The following is a 23,257-nucleotide window of genomic DNA, read 5'->3' as shown; positions in this document are numbered from 1 at the left end:
AAGGTCCCACTTTGAATCTGACTGTGTTTCCCTTTTTGCTTCCATCATCCTTTATGTCGTTCCTTTCTGTGTCCTCTAATCAGCCCGTCTTCATCTCACATTCTCTCAACATCCTGTCTCTTCTTCAGCGCTCCTCGTTTTCAATCTTCTTCGCTGTCACTAGGACATTATCCCTTCATTCATTCACTCACTCTCCAGAGCTCCCCTCCTTCTCTCTCTCATTCTCTCATTCCTCTATCTGTCTTCCCTCAGGAGTTTCATTTCCATCAGAGGAACTGCCAATCAATAGCTGATCAGTTTCTTCCACCCCCTCACTTTATGGAGTCCCTCGATTCAACCTTTATTCTTTATTTCCTCATCTTTCTCTTTCTTTCTCTCAGGCTGTAGAAAAGCTGTCCATCAGTGTTTACTGCACCACTATTCCGATGTTGTTAACTTGTGAATTGCATGTGTTGAGAAAGATAGTAGACGGCACAACGTATATAATATGTTGACATTAAACAAGTTAGAACAATGTTCAATTGCTTTCTACTTGCTAATCGGACAGATTGAAAAAAAAAACACCACAAAATGTGAACAAATCACTTGATTAGTGCTATTCTTTGTAATGAATCAGTCAAAGTTGGAGAATCAGTCTGGATCAAGCACAGGAGTCATTGTTCTGATTCATGGACTGAACCGATAAAGAAAGAGACTGAGCAGCACAAAATATATAATAGAGCAAGTTTACACAATGTTTAATTGATTTGACCTTGCTAACTGCACAGATAAAAGAAAAAAAGCAGCACAAAACTTAAACAAATCTCTTAATTAGTGCATCTTTCTTTCTGAATCATGGACTGAATCGATTAAGAAAGAAACTGTGCTGTGGCACACAAAGTATAATATATTGATTTTAAGCAAGTTAACAATGTTCTATTGGTTTGTCCTCACTAACTGCACAGATATAAGAAATTAACAGCACAAAATGTGAACAAATCACTTTATTAGTGTGATTCTTTGTAATGAATCAATCAGAGTTTGTGAATCAGTCTGAATTAGGCACAGGAGTCATCGCTCTAAACCATGGACCGAAATGATTATGAAAGAGATTGAGCAGCACAAAATATATAATATATTGACATTAAACAAGTTAACACAAAGTTCTATTGATTCGTTCTCACTAATTCACAAATAAAAGAAATGAACAGTGTAAAACAACAAAACACTTGATGTGTGTGATTCTTTGTAGTGAATCAGTCAAGTCTAAAATTAAGCACAGGAGTCATCATTCTGAATCGTGGACTGAATCGACTGAATTTGAGGTCAGTGTTTAGAACATGATCCAGAGTATGTAAGATAAGTAGCTTTAAGCCGAGCATAATGAAGGAGTGGACAGAGGAGGCAGGTCTTTCCACTGATAAAAGTGGAGAAGTTTTGATGAGGCGCCGCCGGACTCCCTTGAGGCCAATTCAACAAAATGACACACACAGATGAAAGGCAACACACCACAACACATCTGGAGAGTGTGTGTTTATGTGTCTTTACTCAATCTCACCTTGTAAATGTTCTTGATTCCCTGTGTGGTTCCTCATAAAGAATGTGAGATTCAAAAACACTGCCTGGTAATTGTGCTGGGAATTAGAGAGTCTTTCTCTCTTTAGCATATTTGCAAGTAAGCTTGTGTGCATGTGCAAGTTTTTTTATGGTAAATCACTTTACTGTTAAATATGCTTGTTTGTGAGTTGATTTAACGTGTCTTGTGTGTAGTGGTCCCAAATCTTTTTTACCTAATGCAATAACGTTCATCTTTAAGTGTGGCTTAAGTGACGGTGGGAGCAATGCATGTTAGAGATGCTGTAAGTGTAAAAGGTTATTCTAGTTCATATTTAACACATCATTCATATTTCTTTTTCAAAAGTAAAACCAAAGCCAGATTTTTCTTCACTCCATCCAGAGTCATGGAAAGAACTATAAACAAGGAATTGACTTGCCTGCTAGAACACAGCACATTCTCCCACAGACAGAGTCTAGTTTTAGATCTGGACACTGCTGGATTAATGAAAGTATGAAATGCCATCATCTCTGTTCCTTACATGAAGCTACTGTAGTAAAGCACAGTGTTTCTCACTGACTCAGCAAAGATGATATGCTGCTTGGTTTACACACTTATGAAAATTTACAGTGGTTTTTTACATAATGTAATTACATTATTATTTTTTTTTGTGGTAAGATCATATTATCTGCAGCTAAACCTATAAATGGCTTCTCTTCAAACTATTATATTTGTATGCCAAAAATAGTAACTTAAAAACAATTTATATTCCTTACCTCACTAATAGATGATTTACAACAGTAATTTCTGCAATACCATAGATAGTATTATTGTTGCATACCATGGTACATTTCATGGGCATCGCTAAAATTTATACTATAGTAATTTTGTTGTTAAAATATTTGAATTGAACAAACAAACAAACAAAAAACATTTTGAATAGTGGTCTCAAATGTTTGGACCCCACAGTATCAATAAACCGAAATGTTCATGTTTGCCACAAGGAAAAATACTCAATAATTAAACCTCAATTTCTGTTTTAATATCAAAGTAGTGCTTAATATGCAGTGGGGGTTTTATTTCTCGTGTCAGAATGTCACAATTATTAACCACATCCTTTAGCTGCAGGCAACTCACAAATCAATACCAGAAGACACAGATCAGTGGGTTCCTTAAGGCTCTACACAGCCCAGCGGAGCTCATATCTACAGATACATTTTGCTTCCACTATTTAGGATGCATCCAGTTGAGAATTTTAATGAAAAATAATGAAATTGCATGATTTTTTTATGAAACCAAAAAATGAACAGAGATGATCAGAAAATTGGATTGTAATGATGTACCACAATCACACACCTTTGGCAAGATTTGTTGATTTCTGAACACTCTCTCTGTGTGTGTGTGTGTGTGTGTGTGTGTGTGTGTTGCAGCTGGCTCAGGATGAGGGAAGTCCGGTGCGGGGTTTCGCTGTCGTGGAGTATGAGACTGCGGAGCAGGCTGAAGCAATGCTGCTGGAGATGGACAGACAGCTGATCCAGGGTCAGGAGATACGTCTGTCTCTTTGTCCCCCAGGAACCTCTGGACGCAGCACTCTCGCCGCCCTCATCGCTGCTCAGGGTGTGGTGAGTGATGTACACACTCATGGGGGACAAGTGACTTTCTCTTTATCGCCACATAGCAAGCAACAAGAGTGTTTCTCACATATTCATCCAGAAGCATTAATGCACACACGGTGCATGTGTGAAACAGCAGTGGTGACAGTTTAATTACAGTATTCATACAAACCCTGCTGTTTCAAACATCTCCAGATCTCCGCTGCATTTCCGAGGCCTGAAATAAACTGCAGGGCTATTTTCATCATGCTGGACAGATCCACGTAAACCAGCAGCTTGTCCTGAAGGAACTGTCAGTGGTGTTGAGCATTAACTGATATTCTCCAAAACACATGTTCTCTTTGATGTTTTGTTAGAACATAGTTTTTTTTTTTATTGTGTTCATTTCTTTTCAAATTTAGGACTTAATTCTGTAGACAGATACAGTATATTGTTGGCAGAGCAGGATATTACATCTAAACATTAATTGATTAAATTTTTCAACATTCAGCTTTTTGATTGTGGTGGACAATAAAATATCTGACTACCATTTTTTAGAGATGAAAAGGTGGAATGTTTATAGACCAAATGAAATAGTTTTATGTAGGGATGCACCAAAATGAAAATTCTTGGCCGAAGCCGAAACCGAGCAAAATGAAACACTGGCCGAAGGCAGACACTATACCAACAAAGCACAATTTTAACTTAAAATTTGGTAAAATAATATTTTTTGACCATCAGACCCCCTTCTTGAATCAGGCATGTATTTTTTACTGTACAATTAAAAGCAGTCTTGCTGAGAAGAGACTTCTTTTAAAACATTAGAAAATATTACAGATCCTGATTTGAACACTATGTGTGAATGTTATAATAAATGTATTAACAGAGCTGTTGTAATGATTATTATCATTATTATTGTCTCAATTTGTATTTTATTTTACAAAACAAAAGTAAAATTACAATACTAACATCTATGAATGTTGATAGAGCTCTTGCTTTTTCTCAGCTTTTATTTTGGCGGAAACGCGCAGGAAGACCTCAATGCTTCTTTTTGTTGACAGCAGATTTATAAATGAGTCTCATTATGAATACATTATGCGTATCGCATTGTCACATGCCTTGTAAAAATTCATAAAAATGTGATTGAGCAACTGACGAGTAACACTGGTTCAGCACAGATTTTCCTCGCGCTTTGTACTTTGAACCCTGGTTAACAAGCAGATAGTGCCGCGATTTTGTGCAGCGCTGTCAGAATACATGCAATTCGAGCATGAAAACATAACATTCTGCAGTTTATTTACTAATTGTTTAAGGCCATTTCTTGATTTCGATCATCATACAGTAACCAGCAACAATCACCCCGTCCTCTTCTCATCGAAAACATGCACTGCAGTACTAAACAGTCTGTAATTGATTTTTGCATCTTTCTCTGACAGTTTTAAATGCTTCCACACTGCTGACATGCCCCTCACTCTGCGCTGGTTGCTATTTGATCGCGTCATATCATTGTTCGGTACAATTTATTCTGTCTTTTCGCTTATTCGCTTATAATTTCGGTTGCCGAACATTCGGTGCATCCCTAGTTTTATGAACAATTTTCATTCTAGTGTTGGTATTTGTCCTATTGAAACAGGAAAATAGAGCAGGACATAGCAAAGAGCTTATCTATATATTTTTTATATATAATATAATAATAATAATAGCCAATAATTCAAATGTTCATGCTTATTGGTAAAGCTAAAGACCTGAACCAAAAGTCACAAAATTGCAATTTTGATTTCATGGGGTCTTTAATGCAATGCTTTATGTCTCAGCTTCTCTCTGCTCTCTCTTGCCTCTCCACTCTCTCTCTTTCTTACGTCCCCTTTTTCCGGCAAAAAAATATCAAGCCAAATAGAGCAAATGCAAGCTGACATTTCTCAGGAAGTCCACCCCTCCGAGCCACAGGCATCTCTGTGCTCTGTATCAGAGACACGCCTACCCACTCATCCACAGACTGTGAGGGCACAAGCTTTCTTCTCAGTCTGACGGGTCGTTGCGCTTGCGTGTGAGTGTAGTCATATAATTTTAGCACTGCTTGGGGACTAGCAGGTGTCTGCACTGGTCTTCCTCACTGGTTAGTACTGTGGAAACTCATACACAAAACGTCATGATACATGCCTACTGGTTATATTAGTCATTTTCAATGCCATGCTTCAGTTATTGCCACATGAACGGGAATACAAATAGAGCTTTTTAAAGTTAGGGAACTTAAAAAAAAAATTCACCCCTATAAAATTGGAAACTTAAGTTTAATTGCTGCCTTAATATGTGTAAGTAAAATCAAAGTGGTGCCAAGGTAACAGTGATTGATTGAACACTAGGAATTTATTTAATAACCAAGTGAAAACAAAAACAAATAGAAATGAAAGTCAAATTAAACAAAGGTGTTAATTTAATTAGGACATTTTTTTTACAGTGTAGATAAGTTTTGTTTTTACAGTATATTGTAACGGTGGTACCCTTTTTTTGTGTTTTACTCTTATTTATTTATTTTTTCTAATTCACCCCCCTTTTTGAAAAGTTCTTTAAGTTGGGCGCCAGACAAGGATAAAACCCTGTCAATAAAATAATTTTTGCTCCGCATAGCTCAGAATAAATAAAAACACCAGTTACAAAAGATGTAGTCAGGAAGAAATTAATCATATCGAAACCAAGGATCCATAGTTCATGTTCAAAAAAGGTAAATTTAAAGGGGTCATATGATGCTATTAAAATTTTTCCTTTCTCTTTGGAGTGTTACAAGGTCTTAGTGCATAAAGAAGATCTGTAAAGTTGCAAAGACTAAAGTCTCAAATCCAAAGAGATATTCTTTATAAAAGTTAAGAGTGAGCCACACCTACCTAAAAGGGCTCATTCTAACACGCCCCCACATATCTACCTCACTATGTGGGAAGATTTGCATAACGCTGCCCAAATGTTCACGCAAAGAAAGAAGGCGTAACTTTTATTCTCGCTGTAGTATTGTTGTTGCCGCCGCCATGTCGTGAAGGCGCTGTGTGTTTCGTTGTGAAAGCGAAACTACTTTGTTTGACCTTCCAAAAGAGGACGATGTCTGCTTCGTCATGCCTGGAGCTGATCCGTGCTGGTTGCTGAGGAAATACAACAACTTTGCTCTGAGGATCACCGGATCGGCTTTCACCATGGACGAAGCGGAGTCCAGCCCGGAGTCGTCACATGTGGTTGCCACAAGCCCGCCACAATCACAAATGCAGACATGGTTTTATGTTTACGCGGCGCGATGCAACGCAACGCGTAAAAATCCATAATTATGTCCCCACTGGATGCAACGATTGCCTCGTTCATAATGGGTTTTCATGTTTTTGAATCATCGCTCCGGCCTGACAGGGCGTCATCACAATATGGTAGGGGCGTAACATTTCCGTCACACGCTTGAGGTTTTCGGCCAATCATAACACACTGGATAGCTGGCCAATCACAGCACACCTTGGTTTTCAGACCGATGAGCTTTGTAAAAATCGACGCGTTTCAGAAAGGCGGGGCATAGAGGAGAAACAATAATGTACAGTATGTGGAAAATAATGTGTTTTTTGAACCTTAAACCGCATAAACACATTTCATTACACCAAATACACAAAACAATGTTCTTTTTAGCAACATCATATGACCACTTTAATTTTCCCATCATTGAATTTCATCAAACATACACCCAACACATAACATTAACCATACAGATTTACAATACACCAAAAACAATCAAAAGAAAAATAAAAGAAAGAACCATTCACAAATTTGACCAGTGAACATCAAAAACCTCAGTCACCACGAGTCTCTGGCAAGTTTAAGCACACGTCACTAGCGTTTCAAACCAGTTCGAAAAAACTAAACACATTCACAATCACAAAACATAACGCTTGAAATGAAAACAAAAGAAATTAGTTATGAGAATGTGAATATGCAAATGTGCATGAGGTGCAAAGAGTCATGTCATGTTTGGCGTAAGTGTTTGTGTTTGGGGTGTGTGCGTGGAACTTGTACCACGTTTGCTGGTCTTCGTCTTTGTTCTAAGAATTCTTGGAGGTCAGGTGAGTACCTCTTGTTTGCGCAATAGAACCCAGAACCATCACTGTGGCATCAACCATTCGAAAGCACAGACCCATGCCGGCAGCTGGACCAGGGAAATGGTAGGTTACCATAATATCCACTCACACCCAAACTTCGTCGTCAGCTCCAGGTAAGCAAACCACTCGTTCGGTTCACTGCAACTTATCTCCGCTTTCGATCTCCATTGCATAACGACACACTTGTGCATAGGCAGTTCACAGCATATTAGTCTGTCGAGCACACAGCAACCCACTGTCTCTCACACCACTTCTCATGTCAAAGCCACACACACACATCAGGTGCGCTGGAAATCTCTCACTCTTCTTCCGCTGTCGTCAAATACCACCGCGTCGGCACTTCTCCTTCACCTTTTCAGTCTGACAGGTTTCCACACTGAACAGATTGTTCAATTCGTGCCCCCGTGGCTTTTAGACTTCATAACTTTAACTCGTGACTCGTGACTTTGCTCTTCTCCATCCCTCTTTTAAACAGTTGACGATGATTGGTTGTCAGTTGCAATTGCATGACAGGATAACAAATTAATCAGTGGCGAAGTATTACGTTCCGCCACAATATGTAGATACAAGATGTGTTATTTTGGTTGTTTGTTCTTGTTTATTATTTTTTTACATTAAAGTTAAGTTACATTGAAGTCAGCTTTATGCATGTTTAAAAAAAAATGTAATTGCTTTAAAATAATTACAATAATAATAATTTAAAATTACAATTAATTTATACAGTTATAAAGTATAATTAATTTATAAAATATGATTTTAATACTATAACTACAATAATACAGTAAAAAAATAGATATTTAGATAATGGATAATCTCATGCTTAATTATGCCTATTAAAGTGTATTGTGCGAGCTTCTATTCACTGTTCATTTTATCGTTCTGTCATATGTTATCTTTCATTTAATTGCAGAATGAACATTTAGAGCTTCTCCTGTGCAGCGGTACAGTAATCACTTGACATTTTCCTGTAAGGATGTTGGGAACCACTTATTATGCAGAAATGCCGTAACATTTAAGGTTTTTACTTACATGCACAATTTAGTGTTAATACACTAAATTGTAAAATAGTAATAGTATAGTAAAAATTAACTAATTAATCGCACATTGTTTCTGAGATTAATCGCAATTAATCCTACCTAACATTAAAGTTTTTAAATATACTTTTATATTACAATAATTTCACATTACATCTTCAAATTAAAGTACAAACAACATAAAGACAGTATATTTTTAATATTTGTTTAATGGCATATTTTTTATAACTGAAGGCCAATATCACTGATAGCAGTGATGTCTTTTATAAAATAGTTTTTCCCCCTAATATTTAACCATTGACTATAGCCATTCAACATTACAGTATAATTGAGAGCCATCAATTTTAACATTTACTATAGACTTAAAAAAAATAACTTCTAATTTAAGTAAATTTAAAACAAACTTCACATAAACCAGTTATAATAAATGTCATATTTAGGCCTACCTGTGCCTATGATAAAGGCTACAGCGCATGCCGGTGTCTTTGTGCGTGCAATTGAAGTGCACGCACTGCGAGAACAGTACCGTTTCCGCACTCGTTTGACTCGCACCTGGCGCTGAAGTCGAGTTGGAGCGCGCGTCTGAAAGCGTCTCCGGCTTGATATGGTCGTAAAGACGTTCTGTGACTGAATAAATGCCCTTCTTGTCATGAGAAAAGTGACAGAATCAGCAGTTGTGAGTGGAGTGGCGAACCCTAGCCCCGCCCCTGCGTTAATTGCGTTAAATATTTTTAACGCATTAAACTGAAAAAATGAATTGCCTGCGTTAACGCGCTAATTTTGGCAGCACTAATATATATATATATATATACAGTGGGCACGGAAAGTATTCAGACCCCCTTAAATTTTTCACTCTTCGTTATATTGCAGCCATTTGCTAAAATCATTTAAGTTAATTTTTTTCCCTCATTAATGTACACACAGCACCCCATATTGACAGAAAAACACAGAATTGTTGACATTTTTGCAGATTTATTAAAAAAGAAAAACTGAAATATCACATGGTCCTAAGTATTCAGGCAGTTCCTTTGACCTTGTGTGAGATACTGTATGTATATATATATATATATATATATATATATATATATATATATATATATACACACTGTCAATTATTTGAGTAAACTCCCCTGCTTCATGTAGATGTAGCTTCACCAGATGTTTCAGTTTCTGTTGGTGCAATTAATTGTCTCATGCTATAGAAAATAGAGCATCTCAGCTGTAGTTTATGACTCTTTAGAAGCAGACATCAGGAGCAGAGCTCTCTGCTAATCCATCTCTGAAGCTCTGGGCAGGGGGCATGATGGGACACAGCCCTGCTTTTGTCAGTCCTATGAAGAGACAGGCCAACTGTCTCTCCAGTCCCTCTCTCCAAATACTGCACCCATCTGCTGCTTCACCCAGGGCCATCATCACCACCACCAGGTTCCCCTGATTCTTAAATTATTACGTCCATGTCCCCTTATTCCTGAATATGTGGTTACATCCTTGGCTTCCCCATTCCAGTATGAAAGCAGCACAATGTGTGTATGTGCACAAGTGTTAGATGTCTGTGTGGGTGGGGGAGTAGTAGTCAGCAGATGGAGTTGGCATGTGGCTGGGATGGATCCACACCTCTAGCAGACATCAGAGATCTTTTCAGGGGTTCCACATGTCTGCAAGCATCTCCCCCATGCCAACAAATACACACATTTACTCACACATACTCACTCACTGCTGGGACATAAACATCCTAGATAAACATTTGACAAGACATCAAATATGAAAGGACGATCTGCAAAAAATAAATAAATAAACTTAACCCTGTACAGCCTACTGTATCATATTTGATATTCAAATTTCTAAGACCTCTTATTATCAGCATGATCAAATTTTTTACATAACAAAAACTCTTGTACACAGTCTATTAGATGCCTTCTGACATCTGATTGATCTTTTACACTTTTTAGCAAATAAAAGGTATTTTAGAATAAATACTAACATATCAATATATCATCATATAATAATATATCAATACTTATATTGCTGGATCTGTCTGCTGCTTTTGACACGGTTAACCACCAGATCCTCCTGTCAACCCTATTGGCGAAGGGCATCTCACGAACCGCACTCCAGTGGTTTGAGTCTTACCTCTCAGATAGGTCCTTCAAGGTATCTTGGAGAGGTGAGGTGTCCAAGTCGCAACATCTAACTGCTGGGGTGCCTCAGGGCTAAGTTCTTGGACCACTTCTCTTCTCTGTCTACATGGCATCACTAGGTTCTGTCATTCAGAAACATGGCTTTTCATATCACTGCTGTGCTGATGACACTCAACTCTACCTCTCATTTTCATCCTGACGATAGCTGCTCGCATCTCAGCTTGTCTAATAGACATTTCTTGCTGGATGAAGGACAGTCACCTTCAACTCAACCTTGCCAAGACAGAACTGCTTGTGGTTCCATCAAACCCAACGTTTCATCACAATTTCACCATCCAGTTAGGCACATTAACCATAACATAACTGGAGTTATGATTGATTGATCAGCTGACTTTCTCAGACCACATCGCTAAAACTGCCCGGTCCTGCAGATTTGCTTTATTCAACAACAAGAAGATCAGGCCCTTTCTTTCGGAACATGCTTCACAACTCCTTGTTCAAGCTCTTGCTCTGTCCAAGCTGGACTATAACAATGCTCTCTTGGCAGGTCTTCCAGCCAGTTCTATCAAACCTTTACAATTAATCCAGAATGCGATAGCAAGATTCATTTTTAATGAGCCGAAAATAATGCACGTCACACCTCTGTTTATCAATTTTCACAGGCTTACCAATAGCTAGCTGCTCGCATAAAATACAAGGCATTAATGTTTGCCTACAAAACCACCACTTGCTCTGCACACCTTTACCTAAATTCATTACTTCAGACTTATGTGCCCTCGTCGCTTTGTGTCATTCCAAAGAGGCACAAAATCACTTTTAAATTGTTAAATGTTCCCTCCTGGTGGAATGACCTGCACAACTCAATCTGATCAGCTTCTTCTTCTTCAAGAATCGTCTAAAAACACATCTCTTCCATCTTTATTTGACCCTCTAACTCTAGCACTCTCTATTCTAATTTGATCCCCTTTTAGACTTGCACTCTATTCATTTACTAACTGCTTGTTTTCTTTGAAAAACACACTAGCTTCTCTAATCTTTTTGTATTCTATCTGTTTTCATTTTATTTATTATACAATTAGCAAAAGCAAAAAAAGACCTCTAACACTAACTTGCTCTATTCTTTTTCTATTCTATCTGTTTTCTTTTTATTTATTATATAATTTAGAAAAAAACATTGCTACGTGTACTGCGTTAAGCTAACTGAGACTTGTTATAGCACTTGCATATCATTGCACTTTTGTTGATTTTGATTGCTTCCATTGTCCTCAATTGTTAGTCGCTTTGGATAAAAGCGTCTGCTAAATGTAAATGCAGTATAATTCTAAAATTGTGTTGCACTGCATTACAATCAAAACTACAGACCTTTGATAATAAAACAAAGCATTTAAATATCACCTACTGAGACATATTGTTGGCGGTTTATATACATTTTATGTAAACAGTCTGCAATACTGTTATAAAGATCTTACTGATTTACATTATAAGCTAATAGAATTTAAGATTACTTTTTAAATATCAGTAACTGCACCAAATTGCATGTTTTTGCTCTGTTTGGGCATCTGAAAAAAATTGAATTTTCTGAATATTTTTTATGTCAGGCCTTACAGAGTTAATCTCTTTTGTCTTGTTTTTACAAGTGAAATTGTTTTTATAGTTCAATTGTAAACCATCTCACGACCCGCACTCCAGTGGTTTGAGTCTTACCTCTCAGATAGGTCCTTCAAGGTATCTTGGAGAGGTGAGGTGTCCAAGTCGCAACATCTAACTGCTGGGGTGCCTCAGGGCTAAGTTCTTGGACCACTTCTCTTCTCTGTCTACATGGCATCACTAGGTTCTGTCATTCAGAAACATGGCTTTTCATATCACTGCTGTGCTGATGACACTCAACTCTACCTCTCATTTTCATCCTGACGATAGCTGCTCGCATCTCTAATAGACTAATAGACATTTCTTGCTGGATGAAGGACAGTCACCTTCAACTCAACCTTGCCAAGACAGAACTGCTTGTCAAACCCAACGCCCGGTCCTGCAGATTTGCTTTATTCAACAACAAGAAGATCAGGCCCTTTCTTTCGGAACATGCTTCACAACTCCTTGTTCAAGCTCTTGCTCTGTCCAAGCTGGACTATAACAATGCTCTCTTGGCAGGTCTTCCAGCCAGTTCTATCAAACCTTTACAATTAATCCAGAATGCGATAGCAAGATTCATTTTTAATGAGCCGAAAATAATGCACGTCACACCTCTGTTTATCAATTTTCACAGGCTTACCAATAGCTAGCTGCTCGCATAAAATACAAGGCATTAATGTTTGCCTACAAAACCACCACTTGCTCTGCACACCTTTACCTAAATTCATTACTTCAGACTTATGTGCCCTCGTCGCTTTGTGTCATTCCAAAGAGGCACAAAATCACTTTTAAATTGTTAAATGTTCCCTCCTGGTGGAATGACCTGCACAACTCAATCTGATCAGCTTCTTCTTCTTCAAGAATCGTCTAAAAACACATCTCTTCCATCTTTATTTGACCCTCTAACTCTAGCACTCTCTATTCTAATTTGATCCCCTTTTAGACTTGCACTCTATTCATTTACTAACTGCTTGTTTTCTTTGAAAAACACACTAGCTTCTCTAATCTTTTTGTATTCTATCTGTTTTCATTTTATTTATTATACAATTAGCAAAAGCAAAAAAAGACCTCTAACACTAACTTGCTCTATTCTTTTTCTATTCTATCTGTTTTCTTTTTATTTATTATATAATTTAGAAAAAAACATTGCTACGTGTACTGCGTTAAGCTAACTGAGACTTGTTATAGCACTTGCATATCATTGCACTTTTGTTGATTTTGATTGCTTCCATTGTCCTCAATTGTTAGTCGCTTTGGATAAAAGCGTCTGCTAAATGTAAATGCAGTATAATTCTAAAATTGTGTTGCACTGCATTACAATCAAAACTACAGACCTTTGATAATAAAACAAAGCATTTAAATATCACCTACTGAGACATATTGTTGGCGGTTTATATACATTTTATGTAAACAGTCTGCAATACTGTTATAAAGATCTTACTGATTTACATTATAAGCTAATAGAATTTAAGATTACTTTTTAAATATCAGTAACTGCACCAAATTGCATGTTTTTGCTCTGTTTGGGCATCTGAAAAAAATTGAATTTTCTGAATATTTTTTATGTCAGGCCTTACAGAGTTAATCTCTTTTGTCTTGTTTTTACAAGTGAAATTGTTTTTATAGTTCAATTGTAAACATCCTGAACAATTACTTAGTAAACATACATTTACTTGACATTCAAAATATAGATATATAGAAGATATATGTTTTAAAAACATTTTCAAAAACAGTTTAAAATGTAAAAAAAAACTTAAGTTTTCTTTTTTAACCCTGATTAAATTTCTAAATGTTCTTATATTTAAAACATAAATCTTAACTAAATAATGTGAGGCTTTGACTAGAAAAAGTATTTGCTAATGGGATAAGACTCACTGTCTTCTATGAAGCATGAAAATAAGAAACAATGAATAGGGACTGAAGCTTGAAAGCTTCAAAGATAAGGCAAAAGCTCTAGAAATGTATCATGAAAAATATATATTTCATTCCAGGAGATCTGGGATAGATGTAAAGATCTACTTTAATGAATAAAAACTTTAGTCTGTTCCCTTGAAATTACTTTTAATTGAGATATAATACAAAAGTTCTATGGAACGCTTTTTATGATAGGATTTTCTTTTTCTTTTTTTTGGAGCTTGATCACACCAGTTGTCATCTTTCATTATACTGAAAAGCTTGGCCTGGATATTCTTTCAAAATAAATAAATAAATAAAATAACTTTGTTTTCCACATAAAATAATACTATCCTTTTTTTCCAAGATATTTCTTACTGTATGCTGTTTTGATTTCCAAGTAAATTATTTAAATTGATTTTTCATTTATGTTTAGATTTTTTTTTCCTGAAAAAAAAGCATACATACTGATTAAGAAAATTCTGTGTTCATTATAATATTTGTTTGGATATGGGTTTATTTTTGTATAATAAATGAATGAATTAATGTTTCTATCTTTGTCCTGTGTGCTCCTGTAGATGTTGAGCAGTAAGAAAGGTTTACTGCCTGAACCCAATCTGGCCCAATTCTTCAACAGTATGACCAATCCTGCTGCTCTCCAAGTCCTTATGAGACCCTACCCTACCGCCAAACGTGGAGGTAACACTCTCTCTCTCTGTGCCTCTCTTTACACAAAGTGTCTTTTTACTCATTAGGAAAATAATTTATTGAATATTCATGAGTAATATGTTTAAGTACTTTTCCAGACAACCAAAAATGTGTCCTGCGAAGATTGTAGATTTTGAGATGAAATATCATGCTCATGCTTCTGCATATGTGTGAGTGTGTTGGCTGTGTAATGGTGATCACTAGCGCTGTAGATTCTGAGCAGATTTTTCTCTTGATGAAAGCCTAATCATATATTAAAATGAACTTTTCATTGGGTGGGAGAATAAATGAGCTGAGGAAGAAGTGGAGGCTGGAGCTTAAAGAGAACACACAATTACAACACTAAATATAGCACATGATTAAATGTTAAACTTCTCTACCTTTTCCGGAGCAACTTGCCATTAGTGCTGGAGCTGGAATTTTGGAATGACAAAATCATGAGCCACCAAAATCAACCACATACTTTCTGCTGTCCATCTCTCTTATTTTGAGGGCTTGTCTTTATTTGTTTCCTTCACATTGTTTTCTCTCCTATGTTGACCACTTATTTCATTCATCTAATGGTTTCCCACCAGGAAAGTTCGGTCGACCTCACAATCTTCCCTTCCTGCGTCCACCGTTGACTGCAGCGCTGCTACAGTTAGGAAAAGCACAGCAGGTACTCATTTTCTCTTTCTGCCAATCATAAGACTGACTTAAAGGGACGGTTCACCCAAAAATTTAAAATCTTAAAAAAAAAAAATGTACTCACCCTCAAGCTGTTACAAACCTGTATGAACATCTTTTAGCTGTTGAGCATAAAAGAAGATATTTTGAAGCATGTTGGTAACCAAACAGTTGACGGTAGCCATTAACTCCATAGTATGGAAAAAAAATACTATAGAAGTCGATGGCTTTCATCAACTGTTTAGTTACCAACATGCTTCAAAACATCTTTTTTTTGTGTTCAGCAGAAGGAAACTCATACAGGTTTTGAACAAGTGGAGCGTGAGTAAATGAAGACAGAATTTTTATTTTTGGGTGAACTGTCCTTTTAAGGAAGCTTAACTTCTAAAAGTTCACAAAGCCAAATGTGCTGATAGTTAAAGAAACACCCAAGAGAAATAATGTAGATGCTGCATTAATGGATAAAAAAGGCTATAGTACAGCAAAAAAATAACATTTTAGAGGGAATTTTGTTATAGAATAGGCTGCTACCTCAGAATTAAATAGAAAAGAACAAGCATGCATGTTTAACAGTCTCTCTTTCTCTTATGCAGAGTGCCATTCTAGGAAATGGTCTTGTTCTCCAGAATCTTCTTCACATGCAGATGGCCCAGCAACAGCTCTTACAGATCAAAGACAAGCAGATCACTAATGTGAGGGTTTGTGTGTGTGTTCACTTGTCTCAAACATACCCATAACAAAGAAATATATCGCCACTTTACTCTTACCTGCAAACACTGCATAATATTCAACAACAGCCTGAAATTGTGTTCGTAGTTCTTTTTGTGAGGATATTATTGGTCTGCATTAAATTCTGTTGGAAATAATGAGAAAACTGCAGGTTTTGTTCAGAAAAGCATTATTTATTTTATATAGCAGTATTAGAAGCATACATCTAACTGGCATTTTTAATGCAAATTTGAGGTTCTGGTTGAAGAATAATAATGCTATCCACAGGGAAATTTCTGTGAAAAAACAGAGGAATTTGTGCAATAATAACGCTAACATAAATCTTCTTTTATGCATGTGGGTATGTATTTTGTAGCTATAATTTCATCTGTGTGTACTTCATCTTTCACTTGCCACATGACCCTGTTATGGCCTGTCTTCTGTTTTCTCCTTCATCACTCTCTCATTTCCCTTCAGGTCCCAGGTCTTTTAGGCGACCCTTCCCGGCTGCTCCTGCAAAAAGTTCTGGGTCTTCGAACTCCGGCGGTGGTTCCTCTGGGGAAGGGGTTGCTGGGAGATTCTCCCACAGGTAAGAGCTTCTGGTTGGCTGGTCAAGCTCACAAACTGCAGGCCTCGTCCAGAGGTCTCATTCACTTACGGCAGAGAAAGACATTTGCAATGCAAATCTTCAAACAGTTTGAAAGCCGCATTATAAGCAGTTCAAGGCAGCCGCTTCAATCAGTATTTTTTCCTTTATGCTTTTATACAGACGTGTGTCTGTCTGTGTGTGCAAAGTCTGGTTTTGGCATTCATCAAAGCATTGAAAACCATTGAAGAGTATGCCTTTGTGCAGGGTCATTTCTATTTGAATATCAGTGCCATGCAGGTGTTAAAGTGAGGTAGAAATTGAAATACTATACTATGGTTTTCCAGAGTATGCACTATATGCATTGAAAATGAAAGCTTTTTTATTACAGTAGTTTAACAAAGTTCTCTGGTTCGTAGAGTTGGGCCAAGACACTTCTCCGCTCACGTCCCAGGGTGGAAACTCTGGGGCTGGAATGGTGTCACATGTACCTGGACGTTCACATGCGAGTTCCATCGCCGACCAGAATGGAGTCACTGCGACATGCCTGGCTCCGGAGAAACAGCCTGCACCTCCAGGAACCACAGGTGGCTCTGTAAGCTCCCAAACCCAACTGCAAAACTTCCTTCCTGGAATTAACGCACCAAGTCTGGGACTTTTGCTGGGGAGTACAACACACAAAACTCCAGCAAACCACCACAGTTCAAGTGTGCAGACTAGTACATCTGTTACAGTAAGCCTGATTTTCTTTTCTGTTTTTCTGACTTCTCACCTCAAGGCAAAAATGAGAAAATCAGAGACATTTTCACTTCAAAATTTTGTTATCATTTACTCACGTTTGTCATTCCAAACCCATATGACTTTCTCTCTTCTGAAGAACACAAAAGGAAAAACTTGTTTATGCAAAAATGTTTATGCTGATTTTTTCCGTACAGTGACAACATATAGTGATCAGGGACTGTCTAGCTCAGGCTGACCCATAAGACAACTATGAATATAGTGACTATATTCACTGTATAGCATAGCCTTCAGTGCTGTTTTCATTTTATTAAACGGTTACTGCATAATAAAAAAATATTATATATATATATATATTTTTTTTTTATATGTATATAAATATATAACGTTTGGGGTCAGTTTTTTTTCTATTAATAAAAACTAAAGACTTGTACTTTTACAAAAATTTATATTTCAAAATAATGTTGTTATTTTAAACTTTAAATCTCCTTAAATGTATCACGGTTTCCAAAAAATATTACGCAGCACAGCTGTTTTCAACATTGATAATAAAAGGAAATGTTAATTGAGCTCCAAATCAGCATATTAGAGTGGTTTTTGAACACTGTGATGTGACACAATGAAACAGTTGTATTAAATTGTAATAATACTTCACAAAAATTTTGACTGTATTTTTGATCAAATAAAAGCAGCCTTGGTGAGCATAGGAGACTTCTTTCAGAAACATTATCTTATTGACATCAAACGTTTTCATATATTTTATTTTTTATATTTTTTAATGTAAATATACATAGAATACAATATATAATTATTGTTGATATTTTTATATAACAATAATATATGTATATTTATTTAAAAAAAAAAAATTTTTTAATACATTAAAAAGTTTTGAGTACCAGAAGTTTTTCACCAAACACAGAAAAGTACTTGCTTATACTTATAATTCTGTCTGAAGTGCTTCTGTCGACCTCCTGGAACTCCATTTCTATTGTTCTGTCTGGAGGTGTCTTTATTCAGACACAAGCACTCAGCCGCCTAGTAGAGTTCAATAAAGACTCTGACAGAGTTCTGAGCCCTAATGACAGACCACTAGTGCTGCAGGCTCTAATTACTCACTGCATTACCCTACGCAGGCTAATGGAGAGCTCTGTCTTCTGTGTGACTGTATTGGAGATGAATGCCAGACTCTGTGCCAGTACTTTTCCATACTTTTCTTGCATTGCGGTTTATTTGTGAAAAATGTGAAAGAAATAACAAAGATGCTTTAAAAGAATGCCTGTCTTTCTTTTGTGGAGAAAGAAACATGTTTATAAGAATGTCTGAGCTGCTCTTTTCCATACCATGAAAGTGGACAGTGACAGAAGTACCCTACGCAGGCTAATGGAGAGCTCTGTCTTCTGTGTGACTGTATTGGAGATGAATGCCAGACTCTGTGCCAGTACTTTTCCATACTTTTCTTGCATTGTGGTTTATTTGTGAAAAATGTGAAAGAAATAACAAAGATGCTTTAAAAGAATGCCTGTCTTTCTTTTGTGGAGAAAGAAACATAAGATGTTTATAAGAATGTCTGAGCTGCTCTTTTCCATACCATGAAAGTGGACAGTGACAGAAGTACTGTATGGTTTATAAACTAATTAGAGTATAGTTACAAGCCGAAGTCTCTATACGTTACTGCCGCGTTACATTGCTGACAGAATGCAGTGTTTTATAATCTAGAGATTGTAAAAAAGATGTAGCTCGAGTCAAGTGCCAGTGGATTAGAGACTTGGGGCCGGATTCACGAATATCTTAAGAAATAAGTTAAGAAATTTCTTAAGATAAATTCCACGAAGTTCGTAAGAATGTTCTTAAGTGCAATTCTTGAAAAATTCTTAATAAGTTCTCAAACATTCTTAAGAACATCTTATTTTTTTTCTTAAGAAGAAAATAACAGTCGTTATCTGAGTGAATACATGACGCACTGATAAACTCACACTTTATTGTCTTTTTGCACTTCCTGCAGATTACCCTAATAATCATAATAAGCATGCACACTATTTTCGTCACGAGTTTGACTGGCGCTCAGCTTCACGTTTTTAATGCGGCGTGTTTTTGAAGTTACTTTTAAATATCCTGTCTCAAGCTGCAGCGATATGTTTCATTTATTTTTGTGCTGTGTTTTTGTACTCTCATCCGAGTCAATGCTTCCGGTATGTGTGTCCGCGCTTTTACAGCAAATGTGTCCTGCGCATTCGTATGCGCTGAATACTGCCAAGGATTATATCGTATTTATTGGCTAAAACTAAAAGCGTTCAATTAATGCAGAGTTCACACTGCACGATTTTCAAAGTCGTCGGGTCACCGTGGTTTTCACACTGCACGACTATCTGAGGTAGCAGTCAGTCGCTGCTGTGTTCACATTGCACGATAGATCGGCGACAGGAGGTTACGCACTGCATGACTTTACAATAGGAAGAATCGCCGACAACGCTGTCTGGTCCGCAAACTACGTTTCACAACAAAACACACGCGAGAAGTGATAAGGAAATAACGCGAGAACCTGCGTGCGTCAGACCGGAGTTCTCGAGCAAGACTGGAATTATAAAATATATATATAGCCCGGAAATTGTCTGTGAGCTGATTTCCAGCTACAAGGACAAAAAGAAAAACAGATTATGCAGGAGGGAGATGCAGGGAACAGGGATTGGGTGTTCTGCAAAGAGAGTTGGAGGTAAATAATTTTGCAGTAACTGTTATGCTGATGTTGTGGCTGGTCAAGCAAATGTTTGTGCTTGTTTCTGTATGATATAATTAATTGTTCATATATCTATTAAAATACTGATATTCTAGTCTATAACTCCTCCCCGAACTTTCCTTTGCCCTGTATCTTGGTCTGTCATTGGCTGATGAGGTCATCGCCGATGTAGAAAATCATTGCACAAAGCATGATTGTGAATCGCCGACAGCTCCAGATATTTAGCATGCCAAATATTTTGTGGGCGTCGGCGACGTGTCGTGATTCCCTCAGATCGCGTCTTTGATAATTCACACTACGTGATTGTCACTCGCGTGAACGAGCACCGATTTGCCTCCGATTTCGGGCATTGGTCGGCGATTTGCAAAACCTGTCGGCGAGTGAAAAATCGGGCTAAAATCGTGCAGTGTGAACTCGGCATAAAGCTCCCTATCTGACTCGTTTTAGAGTTGGTACTGAGTTTTGAAGTCAACAAAAATTAGCGTCACACATAGGCCAATCATGACCGATCATTGTTTACATTATCAGTCATCGCTGTCACTTCAGAAAACTTGTGCACATCCCTATTAATAGTCCTACTATGTGTTATATGTAGCTAGTGTTGTTGTAATGCTTAAATATAACAATTTATTTGAAATAACCCAATAAATTCATTAAATAATTCTTACTGTTTGGGATTTAAGACAAGTCTGGGGCTGTCCTAAATTTTTGGGAATATGGAAATATTGAAATATGGAATATGGAATATTGAAATATGAATTTAAAAAAAATGAAACAATACTCTAAATAAAAAACAATAACCACCAGTAGGTGGCGGCAAGTCATTCAGGTCATTCATTCAATCGATTTGTTCAAACGGCTGATTCATTCAGAAATGAAGCAAGTGACTGTCTTTATGAATGGGTCACTGAATCATTGGCTTAATCGATTTATTCAAAAACATAGATTCATTCAGTAACGAAACACCACTGTCCCACTCTACATTATTTCATGCTGAATAGTCAATTTCACAAAAAATACATCACATTGCATAAGCTAAATATATTTCATGTTATTATAGCTGCATGCTCACATTTGGAGAAGTAGGGGAGATTTCAGTCATACTGTGTGGTAGAGGTCTTCACGGGTCCATTTGGATCCAAAAACCAGAGGTCCCGAGACCCGAGCGGGTTCGGGTCCAAAACTTTGACGAGTACCTCGGACATGGGTCGGGTTCGGTATTAGCGGCCTCGGGTCTCGGGTAATTTAAAATAAACATGCTTTTCCCAAATGGGCCCGAATTCTTTTAAACTATCCCGAATGCGTAGGTTACTTTCACTTTCGTGTTAAGAGAGGAACGCACATAGAAAAGGAGCATACGTTTGTAATCCTCGCACACAGACATCATCTTATAGATATGAGATCCACCAGGAAAATCCACTCGCTTCATTATGCTGCGTGTTCATGCAGGGCTTTTCTTTTTTGTGTGCAGAAGCCTTTCGCCGGGGAGATCAGGTTGCAGACAACAGTGAATCCATGATTAGGCTGTCGATTTATTTTTTATCAAACTATCACGTTTATTTTTCAAATCCACTGGTCACAATTGAAAGCGGAGCTCAGAAATACCTTGTATCCATCAGGCAGGCACTAATATAAAGTAACCTAATAATAAATGTTAAATAAATCAAAGTAATGGAGAAGTGGCCAAATCAGTCAACAGGACACCAGGATTTTTCCTGACTGACTGTGGGGCTGCAGGCTGTACACACGTCAATGCCGTTTACGTTCGGGTCCATTCGGGATCGAAAATAAATGCCGTCGGGTCATGTCGGGTCTAATTTCATCGGGTCTGTCTCGGGTCGGGTTTTTCTTTTTTAAAAATGTATTTATGCACGTCGGATTCGGGTAAGAAGTGATTCAGGTCGATTCGGGTCGGGTACAGATTTTAGGACCTGAGAAGACCTCTATTGTGTGGTCTATATGTGAGCTCTGTGATGTACCAGATTAGCAGCTGAAATGCTGTAGCATATTGTGTTGTTGCTCTTCTCACCCTGTCTCTCTCTCTCACACTTTCTTTATCTGTGTCTATAGAGTCAATCCAGTTGTCAGATGTCTCTGTTGGGAGACCCCCCAAAAGAAGTGAAGTTGCCTTCCAACCCATATCTAAACCTGGCTAGTGTGCTTCCTGGAGTGGTACTACAAGGTACGTGCACGATCAGAACGGCACACACTGAAGATGACTCACTTCTGCCAGACCTTGGAATGTATCTCTTCTCTGTCAGCTCTCTATTTTCAACTGTAATCTTTACAGTGTAAGACTGTCTCTTGTCTCTCTCTGCTCAAGGCCACAGCCAGACGGGCTGCAGCCCACACTAGCAGAGAAGATAAAGAGTGTGTGTATGAGAGATGTTCTAAATGGGTGTCCCTGAGCAGGTCTTGATTTACATCAGAATTTGTCTGTTTCTCCTGCAGCACCCTGCAACAGTAAACCTCAGACTGTGCAGGCGCACACTGGGACGTACAGTGCAGTCCTGCCACCTGCCACCCACCCACCCAGTCAATACAGCGCAGAAACCACTCCTGCAGAATACACTCACCAATACACCCAGCAATACACGCAGGTATATAAATGAAAAATATACATGTATTTTTACACACACACATACACATATACATATATACACATACACACTGGTTTGTAAATATTTTTGGAAAAAAATTTTTATTTTATGCTCACTAAATCCATTTATCCTTTGCTGAAACTCCCGATTCTTCATGGAGAGCGGAGGTCATGGTTGCTTAGCAACGGCAGACGCCTCCGGAGCGCAAGAGCCCGAACTCTCCAAGTAGATATAACTGCAGACAGGAGATCTCCAAAATGGGGTGTGAACTCCAAAAGTGGGCAGAACCTCCAAAATGGGGCGGGGTCTCCTTTCACCATTGGCTCTGGCTCCAGCCAATTGTTATTGACTTACATTTCAAAATAAAACTTTATAAATTAAACATTGTTTCTAGCTAATCTAAAATAAAATATACTATATAAGTAAATATTCTCTGTGAGAGCAGAGCCCAAAGCTCGTGGCCAGTGCTGTTCGGACTGGAGTTTGAACATCTGCTTAATGATATAAACGGGAATCACCCACAAGCTCTCCCGCCAGCCGTCCCAGCACAGCGCAGGGGAAAGATTTCACTCTATC

At 37.6% G+C, this 23,257-nt stretch overlaps 1 protein-coding gene across 2 annotated transcripts in view; it reads left to right on the top strand.

The window, feature by feature from the left end:
• The window catches only part of LOC107591176 (ribonucleoprotein PTB-binding 2-like), a 73,013-nt gene that overhangs the window by 36,071 nt on the left and 13,685 nt on the right, over positions 1-23,257 (top strand). Inside the window, exons 4-11 of one of the 2 annotated variants that reach the window (XM_016280247.1) lie at positions 2,965-3,156; positions 14,520-14,640; positions 15,225-15,307; positions 15,909-16,007; positions 16,501-16,612; positions 17,029-17,342; positions 22,152-22,263; positions 22,533-22,681. In XM_016280247.1, the coding sequence (XP_016135733.1) occupies positions 2,965-3,156; positions 14,520-14,640; positions 15,225-15,307; positions 15,909-16,007; positions 16,501-16,612; positions 17,029-17,342; positions 22,152-22,263; positions 22,533-22,681 (1,182 nt within the window). The remainder of the gene's footprint in view (positions 1-2,964; positions 3,157-14,519; positions 14,641-15,224; positions 15,308-15,908; positions 16,008-16,500; positions 16,613-17,028; positions 17,343-22,151; positions 22,264-22,532; positions 22,682-23,257) is intronic. The other variant, XM_016280248.1, reaches the window with a different exon arrangement.

This window comes from Sinocyclocheilus grahami, unplaced genomic scaffold (genome assembly GCF_001515645.1).
Source record: "Sinocyclocheilus grahami isolate Dianchi unplaced genomic scaffold, SAMN03320097.WGS_v1.1 scaffold138.1, whole genome shotgun sequence".
NCBI lineage: Eukaryota > Metazoa > Chordata > Actinopteri > Cypriniformes > Cyprinidae > Sinocyclocheilus > Sinocyclocheilus grahami.
Note: the sequence above shows the minus strand (reverse complement) of the source record. Positions and strands in the feature narration are given on the sequence as shown.